Genomic DNA, 15,714 nt, shown 5'->3' on the forward strand with positions numbered 1-15,714 from the left:
CGTTGGTCTCTTTTGATGGAGGTTTTATCAGAGAAAAAAAAATTATATATGTAAATCCTGGTGTGATTTGGACGGCATCAACTGATCCCAAGAATTGATTATGATTGAGGGAAATTCAAGGTCTGTGGCTTTTTTATTCATCGAGAACTGCGGATTTCTTATCGACACACAAAAGCGAGAAAGTCATGCGTTTTGTCAAAGATTTATCAGCGACCTTCTGATTAGTGTGTTGTTTTGCGAATTCTTGTAGCGTCACGAGTACTGAGTCACGGTATCGGTTTGCCAATTATATAACTCAATATTCCACACCTTTTTCATACTGATCCATCCGTTTTCTTGTCCGAACCCCCAAAAATTGCAGTCTACGTGACAACCTCAGCCAACGAAAATGAACGAAGTAGGGCTGTTTTTTGCAATGACAAGCGAATCAATATATGTCTCGCGACCGAATACTCGTATGCCTGGATTACGGATTCGGAATACGTGAGTTTTATCAAAACTGTTGCAGATAAGCGGAAAATGACTATCTCCCGCCACCGCTACCGTCACCACCACAGCCATCACCGCCATTCCCGACGCCACCGCCAACGCCAACTTTGTTTTCAGTCATGAAGAAAATTTCTGAAGACGCGGCAATAACGACCGTTCGGCGACCCCAAAATAATGAAATAATTGGTTGAATATCAAACAATTCTCACTGACCATTCGATCTGGTTTGCTTCTCACCTCGCAGAGTGATATGAAAGAGAATATCGAAAGTCCTAGTACTATCAGTACAACTCGCGCTTAAGATGGAGAAATCCCTATTCCCACTATCACTGGTTAAAGCGCTGTAAAGTTCGACCTCCTGTCGGTGTTAGTGATGTTGTGGTCATTTTGGATTCAGATCGCCTGCGTGAGTGTGTGAGGCTGCAGGTGTATTGGAATGATTGTGTTAGGTCAGTGCTAAGTCAGTTCCCCGTCCATTTGGATTCTTCTCTTTTGAGTAGGACCTCAAATGAATTTGGATTGCCGGCACGTAAGCGTCAGGTTGAAGACTCCTTAATGATGATGATGACGCTGATAATGGTGGTGATGTGGATTGCCCTAGAGCGTCAAATCCTCAACATGTGTATGTGTATAGGATCCTGGCACAGTGGATTGCTCTCTGATTCGTCAGTAGTATTCGTCGTTTTGCACGTCGGTTGCTATTGAGAGGAGTGTTTTAATCCGTGCCCAGTCCAAATTGTCATAAAACTAGAGGTGGACAAAACTTGACATGAAAGAAGGGAATTAGGGACTTAATGATAAAGTTGTGTTGTATGTGTATGGTGTCTTGGAACGGTGGAGTGATCACCGGTTTCTCAGTGATAGGTGTCGTTACATAACCCGTGTGTCTTAACTCTGGTGGTTTCACTAGTTTTGCCTACATTGGATCCATGTTAACGTTGCGTAAGCATATCCGTCCGCTTCACATAGCCTCCCTTTGTCATTACTACTCACTCTCGCGCAGAAAGACTTGAGAAAGCGTACGCTGGATCAACAGTACGAGGAGGTAAAAAGGAGGACAGAAAATAGTCACGTGATGAAGTATGGTGAGATGGTGAGTCACAAACTGTCACGGAGAGATTCAGTTGAGTCACTTGTGAAAGCTAGACTGTTATGTAAAACAGTGTATTTGTCGAGATGACTGTGGAATTCCGTTGCATGTGAAAGTTGTCGTTCAACGTCGAAAATAGCTGACTAGGGGCTTCGGGTTCCACAAACGAAGTTCTGCAGGTCGGCTAGTCCAGGCCGACTACAGGCCTACGCCGTGTCATCTCTTGGATAACGAAGCAGCGTTGTTGGGTACCTTGTCATCTATACCTTTATGTGCTTTGGTACAAAATTGACTCAAGTCTATACGAAACATCCACAAGTTACTCAGAAAAATAATATATTTGCACGATGGCCGAAGCTCTCATCTGAGAAATTATCACTCGAGTAGATAGGCAATATGTGGCCACGCGATGCAGTTTCCCGTGTTTCCATGATGAGTGAGGCTGCGTGGTGTCTAAGTAAATGGCAACCACACTGCTGGTCAAGCTGTTGTGGTTGAGCGTCTAAGTAATCAGTCATTGGCCGAAAGGACACCGGTTCCTCATTCGATACTGGGGTGAGATGCCTTCTGCTGCCCACCCACAAGAAAGATCGGACATCTATACAATGCTTTTCGGTTTTCCAGGGCAGTTTGGCTTCACTGAAAGGATGAAATGTCCAATCGACTATGAATGTTTTGCTAGACGGCTAGAAGCGAAAGTGCACAATTAAACGGGTATAGACGATTGATATAAGCACGTCACACACTCATTTTTTGTGCGATTTAGATTTACGCTATGCAAATTAACGACGTCTTTGGCGAACTATCAAGCTGAGTTTAGCGATTCGGTCAGATATTCAGGCTCCTTTTGTGGTTATACGTTACTCTGATCAAAAACAATGATGCTATGATTTCGTTCATTTTGTAGTCCCAAGATGTTGGAGAGCATGGCTTGTAAGGTAAAATAATTTGCGAAAGTTTTAGCAGCTGACAGGCTCACTGCTTCCTGAACTAGCGAGTACCACGAAGCACACATTCGGAATATACCTCAGCTAATCGGATACCGCGCACGTGTAGCCTTAGTGTAGAATGCCGGATGTATTTTAGACCTCTTACTCTTTTTATGGAATAAGTTGGTTTGTGAGTTGATAATACACTGACCGGTGTATGTTTATTGTTCATTCCAGACGACGGGAAGTCTCCCAGTTGGAAAGTTCCAAGGCCAATATGATCTATTGACGCACCGGAATGATGTGCCAATAACAGTATGTGTTCAGCGCAATCTTCGACATTTTGAATGGTCTATTGGAACAGTCATTACTTACACCGTTAGACGTTTAGGGAACCACGTGGCCATTCGGCAGTCCAGTGCCAATCTAATAAGTTTGGTTGCTTTGTAATCGATTATGTTATTCTCTTCAGTGATAAAAAGGCTTTCCACCATACGAGTCGATATAGCCACAGGTCTTCCTGTTATGCGAAGGCACCTATCTTTTCCCATATTCAACGAACCGGCCAGGCTCTTTTCCCCATAACCTAAATCGGTCTTGCTGCTTGTGTCCCAACGGATTTGCCATGCTTCAGATGTGTCCGTTTTATTTAGAAAAACGGGTACATGATACATGCCGCAACTTTCAGCTGCCGGAGGACTAACCTTACTAACCTTACTTCAGTGGCGAGAACAAGGGTGATTGGTGCACGAATCTGAACTGTCTTACCAGGTCTGTCGAATACCTATTAGCTTCTCTGACGTGTGCAAAACTAAAACGCCAGGTGGACATAACATTCGTGAGTAAATAGACAGACAGATGGATAGATGGATAGATAGGTGGATAGATACATGGATAGATGGATAGACAGTTAGATAGCTAGACCATTCCCCTTACTACAGCAGGTGTTACCCAATGTTTTTCTTTGTTCTAGCCGAATGTTTTAGATAGTCAACTCTCATCTCGGACGCATTTGTTAACACTCTCCAGGCGCCTGATGGAGGCTACAGCTGAGAAAGAACACGAATTAGCTTGGCGAAAACTGCACCGGGCACTCCAGGTTTGTAGTTTATTTGTTACAAAATTGAACCCATAAAGATAAATGAATGTACGATGAAAAGGTCGTTCTAGGTGAGATTTGATTTGTTCAGTAGAGAATACGTGTCTAGGATGCATGGGGCAGGTAAACGGTAATAAATTTAGTGTTTTGGCGGCCGTTCCCTGAAGGCAGCTGAAAATTGAACGTCGTCCATTTAGTTGGGCGGGAAATATTTTACGGTCTATCGGTAATCAACGGACTATTCCTGTCGCTTTTTCAGCTTGGTCACATCGTCAAGGAAACTTTCCAGGACCTTGTCATGGATGTGACAACCCACCATAGGCCATTGATGAGGGACTTGTCCAAGAGGGATGAGCTCATATGTTACGAAACTGTATGCGATCACTTTGAGACGCACTGCTTCACAATGCAGCAGGTGAGTTGACCCCATGGTGCACACAAAGAAGTGTACAAACACGTTGCCATCTTATTCACCCTTGGCGTCACCTAGAACGAGCAGCAGTCCCAAAAAACTCCTGTTTAAACGTCCAGTGTACGACCTTTACGGTAGGAAATTTAGGGCCTGTCCGGTAAACGAATCACCAGCACTCTTGTTCTTTCCTTAAAATTGGACGTTCATTTAGAAACATGGTGTTTCAACAGTTCGTGGGATAGTTTTCAAAGCAAGTTTATGTCTATCGCCAGGGCGAATCACGGAATATTGAGTGACTTATTTTTAGCGTAGTGAACATATTAGCCATTTCGAAATGCTCTGGAATAAGGTATCCAATTTCTAGGAGTGAATTTGTGAACATATCAAGAGTAAAAGCAGCTTAACGAAGATGTCTGAGGACAGTGTAAATAAGTTGAGTTGATATGAGTTCAGTTCAGTTCAGTTCAGTTCAGTTCAGTTCAGTTCAGTTCAGTTCAGTTCAGTTCAGTTCAGTTCAGTTCAGTTCAGTTCAGTTCAGTTCAGTTCAGTTCAGTTCAGTTCAGTTCAGTTCAGTTCAGTTCAGTTCAGTTCAGTTCAGTTCAGTTCAGTTCAGTTCAGTTCAGTTCAGTTCAGTTCAGTTCAGTTCAGTTCAGTTCAGTTCAGTTCAGTTCAGTTCAGTTCAGTTCAGTTCAGTTCAGTTCAGTTCAGTTCAGTTCAGTTCAGTTCAGTTCAGTTCAGTTCAGTTCAGTTCAGTTCAGTTCAGTTCAGTTCAGTTCAGTTCAGTTCAGTTCAGTTCAGTTCAGTTCAGTTCAGTTCAGTTCAGTTCAGTTCAGTTCAGTTCAGTTCAGTTCAGTTCAGTTCAGTTCAGTTCAGTTCAGTTCAGTTCAGTTCAGTTCAGTTCAGTTCAGTTCAGTTCAGTTCAGTTCAGTTCAGTTCAGTTCAGTTCAGTTCAGTTCAGTTCAGTTCAGTTCAGTTCAGTTCAGTTCAGTTCAGTTCAGTTCAGTTCAGTTCAGTTCAGTTCAGTTCAGTTCAGTTCAGTTCAGTTCAGTTCAGTTCAGTTCAGTTCAGTTCAGTTCAGTTCAGTTCAGTTCAGTTCAGTTCAGTTCAGTTCAGTTCAGTTCAGTTCAGTTCAGTTCAGTTCAGTTCAGTTCAGTTCAGTTCAGTTCAGTTCAGTTCAGTTCAGTTCAGTTCAGTTCAGTTCAGTTCAGTTCAGTTCAGTTCAGTTCAGTTCAGTTCAGTTCAGTTCAGTTCAGTTCAGTTCAGTTCAGTTCAGTTCAGTTCAGTTCAGTTCAGTAAAACGCCAGGTGGACATAACATTCGTGAGTAAATAGACAGACAGATGGATAGATGGATAGATAGGTGGATAGATACATGGATAGATGGATAGACAGTTAGATAGCTAGACCATTCCCCTTACTACAGCAGGTGTTACCCAATGTTTTTCTTTGTTCTAGCCGAATGTTTTAGATAGTCAACTCTCATCTCGGACGCATTTGTTAACACTCTCCAGGCGCCTGATGGAGGCTACAGCTGAGAAAGAACACGAATTAGCTTGGCGAAAACTGCACCGGGCACTCCAGGTTTGTAGTTTATTTGTTACAAAATTGAACCCATAAAGATAAATGAAGATGAAAAGAAAAGGTCGTTCTAGGTGAGATTTGATTTGTTCAGTAGAGAATACGTGTCTAGGATGCATGGGGCAGGTAAACGGTAATAAGTGTTTTGGTTTGGCGGCCGTTCCCTGAAGGCAGCTGAAAATTGAACGTCGTCCATTTAGTTGGGCGGGAAATATTTTACGGTCTATCGGTAATCAACGGACTATTCCTGTCGCTTTTTCAGCTTGGTCACATCGTCAAGGAAACTTTCCAGGACCTTGTCATGGATGTGACAACCCACCATAGGCCATTGATGAGGGACTTGTCCAAGAGGGATGAGCTCATATGTTACGAAACTGTATGCGATCACTTTGAGACGCACTGCTTCACAATGCAGCAGGTGAGTTGACCCCATGGTGCACACAAAGAAGTGTACAAACACGTTGCCATCTTATTCACCCTTGGCGTCACCTAGAACGAGCAGCAGTCCCAAAAAACTCCTGTTTAAACGTCCAGTGTACGACCTTTACGGTAGGAAATTTAGGGCCTGTCCGGTAAACGAATCACCAGCACTCTTGTTCTTTCCTTAAAATTGGACGTTCATTTAGAAACATGGTGTTTCAACAGTTCGTGGGATAGTTTTCAAAGCAAGTTTATGTCTATCGCCAGGGCGAATCACGGAATATTTAGTGACTTATTTTTAGCGTAGTGAACATATTAGCCATTTCGAAATGCTCTGGAATAAGGTATCCAATTTCTAGGAGTGAATTTGTGAACATATCAAGAGTAAAAGCAGCTTAACGAAGATGTCTGAGGACAGTGTAAATAAGTTGAGTTGATATGAGTTCAGTTCAGTTCAGTTCAGTTCAGTTCAGTTCAGTTCAGTTCAGTTCAGTTCAGTTCAGTTCAGTTCAGTTCAGTTCAGTTCAGTTCAGTTCAATAAAATATATTATAAAAGCTAGTTCAGTCCCAGTAGTTCTTTCAAGTGGTAGACTGCGTCAGCCAATACGTTTTTGGTTCAGTTCAGTTCAGTTCAGTTCATTTCAGTTCAGTTCAGTTCAGTTCAGTTCGGTTCAGTTCAGTTCAGTTCAGTTCAGTTAAATTCAGTTCAGTTCAGTTTAGTTCAGTCCATTTCAGTTCAGTTCATTTCATCTCAGTTCACTTCAGCCCAGTTCAGTTCAGTTCAGTTCAATTTTAGTTTGGTTCGGTTCAATTTAGTGCTGCATATCACAGTTCAGTTCAGTTCAGTTGGCTTCAGTAGCTCCGTTCGTCCGCAGGCCCCTTTCTCTTGCTGACGTGAAAGTACCCAAGACGGCCTAAATACACTACTACGGCAGTGATTCTCCTTCTTCTGAGTTGAGATAGGGCAGTCGCGACGAACGTTCCGTGTGCTCAACGCTGCTAGAGACGGCCTAAATACACTACTACGGCAGTGTTTCTCCTTCTTCTGAGTTGACATAGGGCAGTCGCGACGAAGGTTCCGTGTGCTCAACGCTGCTTAGGAGGGCTGTGAAGCACATTTGGCCAGCCCTTCTGGTTACGTTTCTGGTATTGTTATTCAAGTTGAACAATTGCGTGGGGTTCACACTATTTCACTCATCCGCTACGTAGCTTAAGACTTTCGCGTGTTCTGTTCTAAGGGTGAAGGAGTTCATTCTGAAACGAGTCGGAATGTCCGAAATTCAGAAATGCTGATAATCGCCAATACCTCTCTTAAGTAACGTTTCCTAATTTCGGGCCTAGTAACCGAGGATCCTTCAGTGTGCATCACTGAATATCTTTCCCATTCTTAACATAGTTGGCAATTTTGTCGGGATTGCTGAATTCTGTTGGTGCAAACACACTGTACTGTTCCTTTGATAGCATTCTTAGGCATTGGTTCAAACCTGTGTTGGACATGTATGATCCTGGGTCCGTCGTATGCGTGGTGAACATTTTATTTGCATGCCTGGACTGGTTTCCTGCTGAGATCATGTTATCTCTCTGTTTTCAGGTCCCAGAGGTAGCGCAGCACACATTTCATCTACTGGAGCTGTGCAAAGCCAGATACGAGGCCGAAACCCTCATCGAGTCTGTCTACAACGTCTGTTCCTAACGGACGCACAATGTGCCGTGTGATTATGCCAAAATAAAATGAATTGCAACTGTTCCCTATTGTGTACTGCTACCGTTACAAGACATGGGTTGCATTTCTTCATCGAACTGGCGGTCAAGATATCGTCTGGCATAAATCGATGGAATTAAGTTAAAATCGTCCGGATTCGAAGGTCTTAATTGTCAAGACACTTTCACATCTTTGACGTTCCATTGCAAGTTACGTGTGCAGGGATGATAACAATAGATCGGCCATTCAACGCAGCAAGGACAGTTAGCGGGTTGCCTGCTCTAATTCCAATAGTCGCATAGTCAAACTGAGCTCCATAGAAATTGAATAAATTCTCATACATCCAGTCACAACTTCATCGGATGCTTAGTTGTAGTCGTCGTGACCATGCAAGTTTGTTTAACAATCAGATTAATTATTTGAACTTGTATGTTTTACAATTGCTTTGTTTCGACCCTGAGGATCTGATAGTGTAATGCTACTCATACTCTGCATACTCTTCACCAGCTCATTACCGGTCTCTCTTTTCGGAGTTTCACTTGATAGGTGTACAATTTGATGTTCAGTTATGACAGGGTTGGTGGAAAATAAGGGACGAATCAACGCCGTGTGACAGTTGATTAACAAGTTCCGCAGATGTCTTTCCTGGAACGAACAAACAAAGTCATTCCAAACTGGACAGTCCTTCTGCGGTTGGCTAGGCACGTTAACCCACAGACTGAGATGGGGGTTTTTGTGTGATGTGTGGACTACGGTGTACGAACAATGCCGTTTCGTAACATCCCTCTAGTGGAGGCAGATCCCCATATAAAACCAGCAACATATACGTCGTCATTCACTGGGTTGTAAGTAGTTCTACTGACTGCAAGTCCCTGGAGATAAATAACCCAAGGACAACTGATTTCTTGTCCCGGTAACTTTTTGTAGTCAGCCGTCTTTAGCGTTAGCATTTTTTTATATTGTAAGGAACTTGCCTCACCCGGACAATTCACTGGCACCCTATGACATGCAAACGAAACACCAGGGTCTGGGAATCAAGCCAACAGCCTAAATTAAAGGGCAGTCTGACTGGTTCTGTTTACGCACAGAATCAAGCGACCGTTTAGGGCAGGTTTTCACAAACAACTGCAGTTCCCGTTCCAGTGCCAGGTGTCAAAAATAATCCACTGGCTATGGTACACAACACTTTTATACCAAACAAGCGAATGCGGGCGAGTGCAACATTTATGACGACCACGCGCTATTTTAGAGGGTACTATCTGGAATTGACCCTGACTGTCCAATGCGTGTTAGCGAACACCCATCAACATCAATCGTCCCTCAATGAAATGCCTGAACACTGACCACTTTCGGTCGTGCTTCTGTGGCGTGCATGAACACGCATCGGTATTCTCTGTATTGATTGAATAGATGATTGGCCTGGATGATTGCCAGGTTTCCCATTCAGATTTCGGTGGAATTCCAGGGTCACCGTAGGTTCCGGGAATCATAACTTCATTTCCAGTAATCTGACCTTCCAACACGAATACTCTTATTTGCGCATTAACTTCTTTTCACCGGGGACTTAGATGAACCCAGAAAAGTTTCTTGTGAATACTAGTCTCTTGCAAATGAAGCGTAAATTAAAATGTATTCAAGCATCCCTTCTGATGGTCATTTGGTTCGTCTGTCTCGGTGCGCAAATTATTCGTGGTGTTGTTTGTGTACAAAAGATAACTTACGTAAACGTTGCAATACCAGAGGTTACCTGGAACACGGCATGCGGGAATTTGATAATTCCCCGGATAAGGGAAATGTGAATTGCCGATTTGTGTGCTTACGCTGTAGGTTGACTAATGAAAATGACTCTTTTCGTTATTCAGAACAGGAAACAGGGTTGCGAATGACGCAAACTACTTGACATCTCATATTTTGCCCCGACTAGTCGTGCTACGGAAGTGACAAGCGAGGTACACCCCTCAGTATACTCTCAGGTTGTCACTACAGAGATCGGGGTAGCTTAGCGGTTAGGGCGCGAACTTACTGGTCGGTGTTGCGCGGTCGGAGCCAAAACCTGACTACTCTAAAGTTGTACGCTATCTCAATTCTCGTGTTTCTTTTGAGTACACCTGAGTAATTGGTTTTTATTTGTTTATATGTATTGCACGAATTCCCTCAGTAATAACGTGTTGAGAAAACAGTTACGGTGACCTGATCTTAACCCGAAAGAACGATTTCTACTGGCTACGGCCATTTACGAAGGTCGTCCTGAATAGCTGCTAATGGCAATAAAATTTGTATCCATGAAATTCTAAAACTAACGATGGAAAGCAAATTAACTATTGACATGAATTTGTGGATTCGTGTATCACTTCTGAACAGAAACAGAAACTCGTTGACAGAATAGCAGGAGCAAGTTAAGGCAACTAATCAAAACCTTGGAGAACAACTGCAGTGACCGATTGAGCGGCTTTCGGAGCAGGATTAAATTGCAGTGATGCTTGTTCTACATCAATTCATTATCTCAGCCCCTTTGCAATCAGGAGCAAGTTAAGGCAACTAATCAAAACCTTGGAGAACAACTGCAGTGACCGATTGAGCGGCTTTCGGAGCAGGATTAAATTGCAGTGATGCTTGTTCTACATCAATTCATTATCTCAGCCACCTTTGCAATTATCCCCACGCTTCCCAATGACCATACTTCTTGAGATGCACACCGAACGGACGATCCTCCCAGATGAAGATTCTGACGACACCTCCAGTGTCTGGCTGATTCCTCGTAGTAACCCATTGGGGCCTGCAGCGAAAACCAAGCTATTAATCCTTCACATGCTTGAGGAATCCGGGGAATCTACCAAAGGACATCTGGATTTTTAGAAACCATGTGTGAGAACCCTCTATGGCTTGGCCGATCCCGTTAGCTCCCGTTCCCAGAAAAGTAACACCATACAATCAAAGAGTTCTCACGGAATACAGTACCGATCGCGTCAGTCCCAGTTTTCCGTGGTTACAGAATACAACCAAACTGTGAACCAACCCGACATTCAAAGTTGTTGTTTGCTGTTGTGTTTCCCGAACTTGGCAGTTGGACTGCGAACGTTTCATCACCCATCAAAGTGACATCGTAAGGGGTCCGCTCAGCGGGTGTGTGCAGTGTCAATTGAAAGGTCCGGCTTTTTGTTGACGACCACTGTGCAAACGCCTTAACAATTCAACAGGCCGGGAATCCGAAACAGTAAGTGGGGTTCGGCTTCCGAATTGACGTGAATCATCGAAGGGCTGTCGAAAATTCAGCAGCTGGGGTCGACATAACGAAAGTACTTGGAAATCCCTGATATACAAGCGATAACTGAACGTGGAAGGTTTGTAACGGTGGACACCCCTAAGGGGAAAATGTGAGTAGTATGTGGTTTTCTTGTAACTCCGTCTGAATCTAATGGAAGTTGGTTTACCACAGAAGTTGTTGAACTGCTTCACAGCATTAGCTTACAACTGGGTGATAGTCAGTGAATATCCAGGGAATTTCGAGAGGACGCGTCCAATAGGAAAACGGATATTCTGTTTTCCAAACATAAGATGCATGAGGGAGTTTTACTTTCCTGACCCATTGTCTTTAATCGTTGCGCTTGGTCCTGCGTCAGCGAGAGCCACTCATATAGGTGACCAACCAAACGGTTAATTGCCGGAGCCACTAGCCAGGCCATCTTGGATCAGGTTCGAAACTGCATGGAGTTCGAGAGATGCACATCGGTGATGATTTGTAGTAAGGATGAAAGTGCTTGACAAGGATTCTCAACTGTTGGGCATAAAAATCCATAAATTTCAATAAGAAACCTCTAACAAAGATTCCGAATAATCCTCATGATATCAGCGAATATGGAGCACTATCCACCCTAATGTAGGTGCGGAACCTGTCAACAGGTTGAAAACCCATCTAAAGAGGGCCCAGATCTGGTTGGTGTCAAACACTTTATACTCAAAGTGCATAATATTCGATAAAAGTCACCTTCATAACGCATAAGTCCAGACGTACGAAATATTGGTTTCAGAGCAGACCTTCGATTATACGCGTGTTCTTGATTTCCGACAAGCTGCTCACTGAATCTAATGGAAGTTGGTTTACCACAGAAGTTGTTGAACTGCTTCACAGCATTAGCTTACAACTGGGTGATAGTCAGTGAATATCCAGGGAATTTCGAGAGGACGCGTCCAATAGGAAAACGGATATTCTGTTTTCCAAACATAAGATGCATGAGGGAGTTTTACTTTCCTGACCCATTGTCTTTAATCGTTGCGCTTGGTCCTGCGTCAGCGAGAGCCACTCATATAGGTGACCAACCAAACGGTTAATTGCCGAAGCCACTAGCCAGTCCATCTTGGATCAGGTTCGAAACTGCATGGAGTTCGAGAGATGCACATCGGTGATGATTTGTAGTAAGGATGAAAGTGCTTGACAAGGATTCTCAACTGTTGAGCATAAAAATCCATAAATTTCAATAAGAAACCTCTAACAAAGATTCCGAATAATCCTCATGATATCAGCGAATATGGAGCACTATCCACCCTAATGTAGGTGCGGAACCTGTCAACAGGTTGAAAACCCATCTAAAGAGGGCCCAGATCTGGTTGGTGTCAAACACTTTATACTCAAAGTGCATAATATTCGATAAAAGTCACCTTCATAACGCATAAGTCCAGACGTACGAAATATTGGTTTCAGAGCAGACCTTCGATTATACGCGTGTTCTTGATCTCCGACAAACTGCTCAAAAAACCTGCAAGTGGTAGAAGGAATGCCCGTGAGCCGGTAACACAACACTGCTATTTAGATTGCGTCGAAATAACCAGTTTTGAATCGTGATGCAATGCTCTTGTAACTGACCCAATATCGCCTCGTAACCAGCGACTAATTCAGACTATGGATATCCGTGTGCCCTTGGTGAATGATGGGTTGTTTTATCCAGGATGAAAATGTTGACAGCTACCGCCGATCAACATATCTACTACCGTTACGTCCCCAATTGAAGGGCTTACCAAAGCCGTTTGACATCTATTGGTCTGGTTACCCAGTAATTTACTTTACCTGGAGTAGGTAGCAAAGGAATAAAAATAATAACGCTGGATTAGGTATACAATAATGGAAGTGTCAAATAAAACAGATTGTCTAATTATGGCGTTTTCTTTGAAATAGACCGTCGTTTGCCCAGGTAAAACCAATACAATCATGATTGTCAAGGGTCCTTTTCTGAACAGTTCCCACACAGATACCGAGGAGAGTCTGACCATGGTCAGCACACGAGACTCACGAAAGACCGCTGCAAGCGCGAATGAGATCAGAAGTCTGAGCACGTGGCCTCGGATGCATTGCGTGAAATTGTGAAAGTGCGCGTTTTCTTTGGTGTTTGTATTCATACAAAAAAGTTCATGCTGTTGACAAAATACGCAATGATATAATGGAAGCAAAATGAAAGTATAAAACACCACAACAATCCTCCGAAATGACTTTTCGACTTTGCAAATTTCCATAAACCCGTTGTTCAAATCTATAGGCACTTAATGAGCTCAATTGATGATGCTAAATAAAAAGTGGTTCTCACCGTAGAACCTCGGATTTTGTTAATACACTAAAAAATTGGTCCATTTAGAACAACAAGGGAGGACGTATAAATTCCGAATATTGTTCGTTGCTGATGGTTCCACCTCTAAATCCGTATAGTTGTTTATGGTTGTAACATTTCTAGTGAAGTCATGTCGGTTTTACCGCGCTCCTGGTCTGAAAAATTTTGAGGAAATCATCCGTCTTAGTCACTACCCCTCATCATCTTCATCCTCCTCCTCATTATCATCACAATCATCCCTCCGATAAGATCCCTCCCAATTCTATGAATTACTGGCGTAAGGCCGCTTTCCAGTCTAAGCTGATATTCACTAGTCCTGTTTACGACCAGAACTTTACCTAGTATTTGACATTCATCAAACTTCCAATCCCTATTCAAGTTTGATATAGCGCGCTCTCCGCAACACAACTAATTGGGCTTCGTCGTCAAAGTATATCATCATCAAATTCAACATCACCGTCATTGTCATCAACTTCATGCGCAACAGAACATTTTCAGTGTTGAACCCTGATACTTCGCTGAGGTACAACAGCGATTTTTTTGAAAGCCTTATTGTGAAGGAAAGAATAGAGGTGGACGGTGAAGGGAGTCAGGGCTAGCTCACTTCAATTATTCTTAGGTGCCTGCTGCTCAAAGTATTATTTCAGGCAACCGGAATAGAAACTCACAACTAGAATGCCAGGAACATCGATTGCCGGCCACGTCCGCAACTTGGTTCGTTTTCAAAGAAGCCCTTAATTCGGCAACCGATGCGAGAGAATTTAGGCCTTCGAATGGATACGGTCAATTTCTTAAAAATTTCTCAAATGTTTCCCATGTTCATTCTAGGGTTTCAGGATATTTTGGCGGTCAATATCAGGGGCGGTGGTGTTACCGCCCATCCAGATGATGGGTTAATTTGTGGTGTTCATTTGTGCGATTTCAGCACCCTCGTGAAAGAAAGTCTTAATTAATAAGAAAAAGCCTCGTTGCTGGACATGGATTTATCGTTCGCTGAATATGATGAGAGTGTGTGCGTTTGTTGCGCTGGGTACCAAAATATCACTCAGCGAGCTAGACCACCTCCTCATGGTACCGACCGGGTATCCTGGATGCCACTCTGGGTGAGATAAGAATTGAGCAACTCCAGACAGGGTTAAAAATCTACTTTTGTTCAGTGTGCTAGCTACTTTCAAAAATGTATACTACAAATCGACTGGCGCCTCCCCAGCAGTTCCAGTCGGTAAACAGGAGAGATTCGTTGGGTTCACGTGAGAGGAATGTAGCGAGTGCGTCGAATCGAGTGCTGCCTTAGGAGCTCACCATCGAATTAATTACCAGCATAATGCTAGGCTGATGTTTTCCGGTATCCACTGGTCCCAACAAGAGATTCTCTTGCGCCTGGCTGACAATTTTTATCCATTTCGTTGCACGAAAACCGTGCTATTCATCAGACTGGGGGGTATTTTCCTGGTCGATCGGCTATCAGCATCAAAAACCAGATTACGGTGATTAACTGGCAAACACAAAATAAAGAACCATCATCTGGTGGACCCGACCAAACTATCGGTCAGAAAGGTGCCTTCTTATCAAATGCCGATCACCGTGGCGTCCACATCTGTGGCGCCCTTATTACCCTCGTTCAGAAATTCACAAATACGACCTCACCGGATCAACTAAGCCCGTTCTCCTTGCCATCCATTCTTGTTCTTTGCTTTTATAGGATGCTTGCTGATCGCTGGAGTCGTATATTGCAACTGCTTTCACATCAGTTTACATTTTTCCATCTAGACGGCTGTTTGAAAGCCACATCACTGTTGCATGCCCTGCTTTGTCACACTTCAATGACTGTTTTCAACCTCAGTTTGGCGTTTGTTGATATCTCGGAATTGTTTGATTCTGTTTCGCATCATACAATCGTCAGGTCTGCCGGGGCGTTTAAAGCACCGCCACATTTATTTCGGTACATCGCAGAGTCATATGCGAATGCTGTAGTTTTCCACAGTTCCGATGTTAATACCACAGTGCTGTGGGCCAAGGCGATCAACTGTATAAATTCTTGTTCATCATGGCAACAATAAGGTTCTTGAATTGTCGATGCCGCATCCGAGACACCAGTTCCACGATAACCTGGTAAATATTTTGCCTTCACTGACTACTGGGTCGTGTGTGCAGAAAGTCAGGCATGCCTTAAATGGGAGCTTGAAGCTCCTGCGGTCAAGCTCAGAAGAGCGTGCATGAAAATACACGCCGAAAGACGGCGTTAATGGTTGGTTTCGGGGAGAGAAAATATCGGGCATGACCAGTCTCAGTCGAACCATTTTGCTTCTCTAAAGAAGTTATCACTCTTCTGAGTTCGACAGACACCATTACATATTTTGGCATTCAGCCTTCAAATTGGGAAAGGGTCTTCAACCACC

At 43.4% G+C, this 15,714-nt stretch overlaps 1 protein-coding gene across 1 annotated transcript in view; it reads left to right on the top strand.

The window, feature by feature from the left end:
• The window catches only part of T265_11569 (hypothetical protein), a gene marked incomplete at both ends in the record, with an annotated part of 78,055 nt that overhangs the window by 12,459 nt on the left and 49,882 nt on the right, over positions 1 to 15,714 (top strand). Inside the window, 4 exons of the mRNA XM_009178253.1 lie at positions 362 to 483; positions 1,493 to 1,582; positions 2,746 to 2,886; positions 3,482 to 3,607. Of these exons, the coding sequence (XP_009176517.1) occupies positions 362 to 483; positions 1,493 to 1,582; positions 2,746 to 2,886; positions 3,482 to 3,607 (479 nt within the window). The remainder of the gene's footprint in view (positions 1 to 361; positions 484 to 1,492; positions 1,583 to 2,745; positions 2,887 to 3,481; positions 3,608 to 15,714) is intronic.

Source organism: Opisthorchis viverrini (genome assembly GCF_000715545.1).
Source record: "Opisthorchis viverrini unplaced genomic scaffold opera_v5_522, whole genome shotgun sequence".
Lineage (NCBI taxonomy): Eukaryota > Metazoa > Platyhelminthes > Trematoda > Opisthorchiida > Opisthorchiidae > Opisthorchis > Opisthorchis viverrini.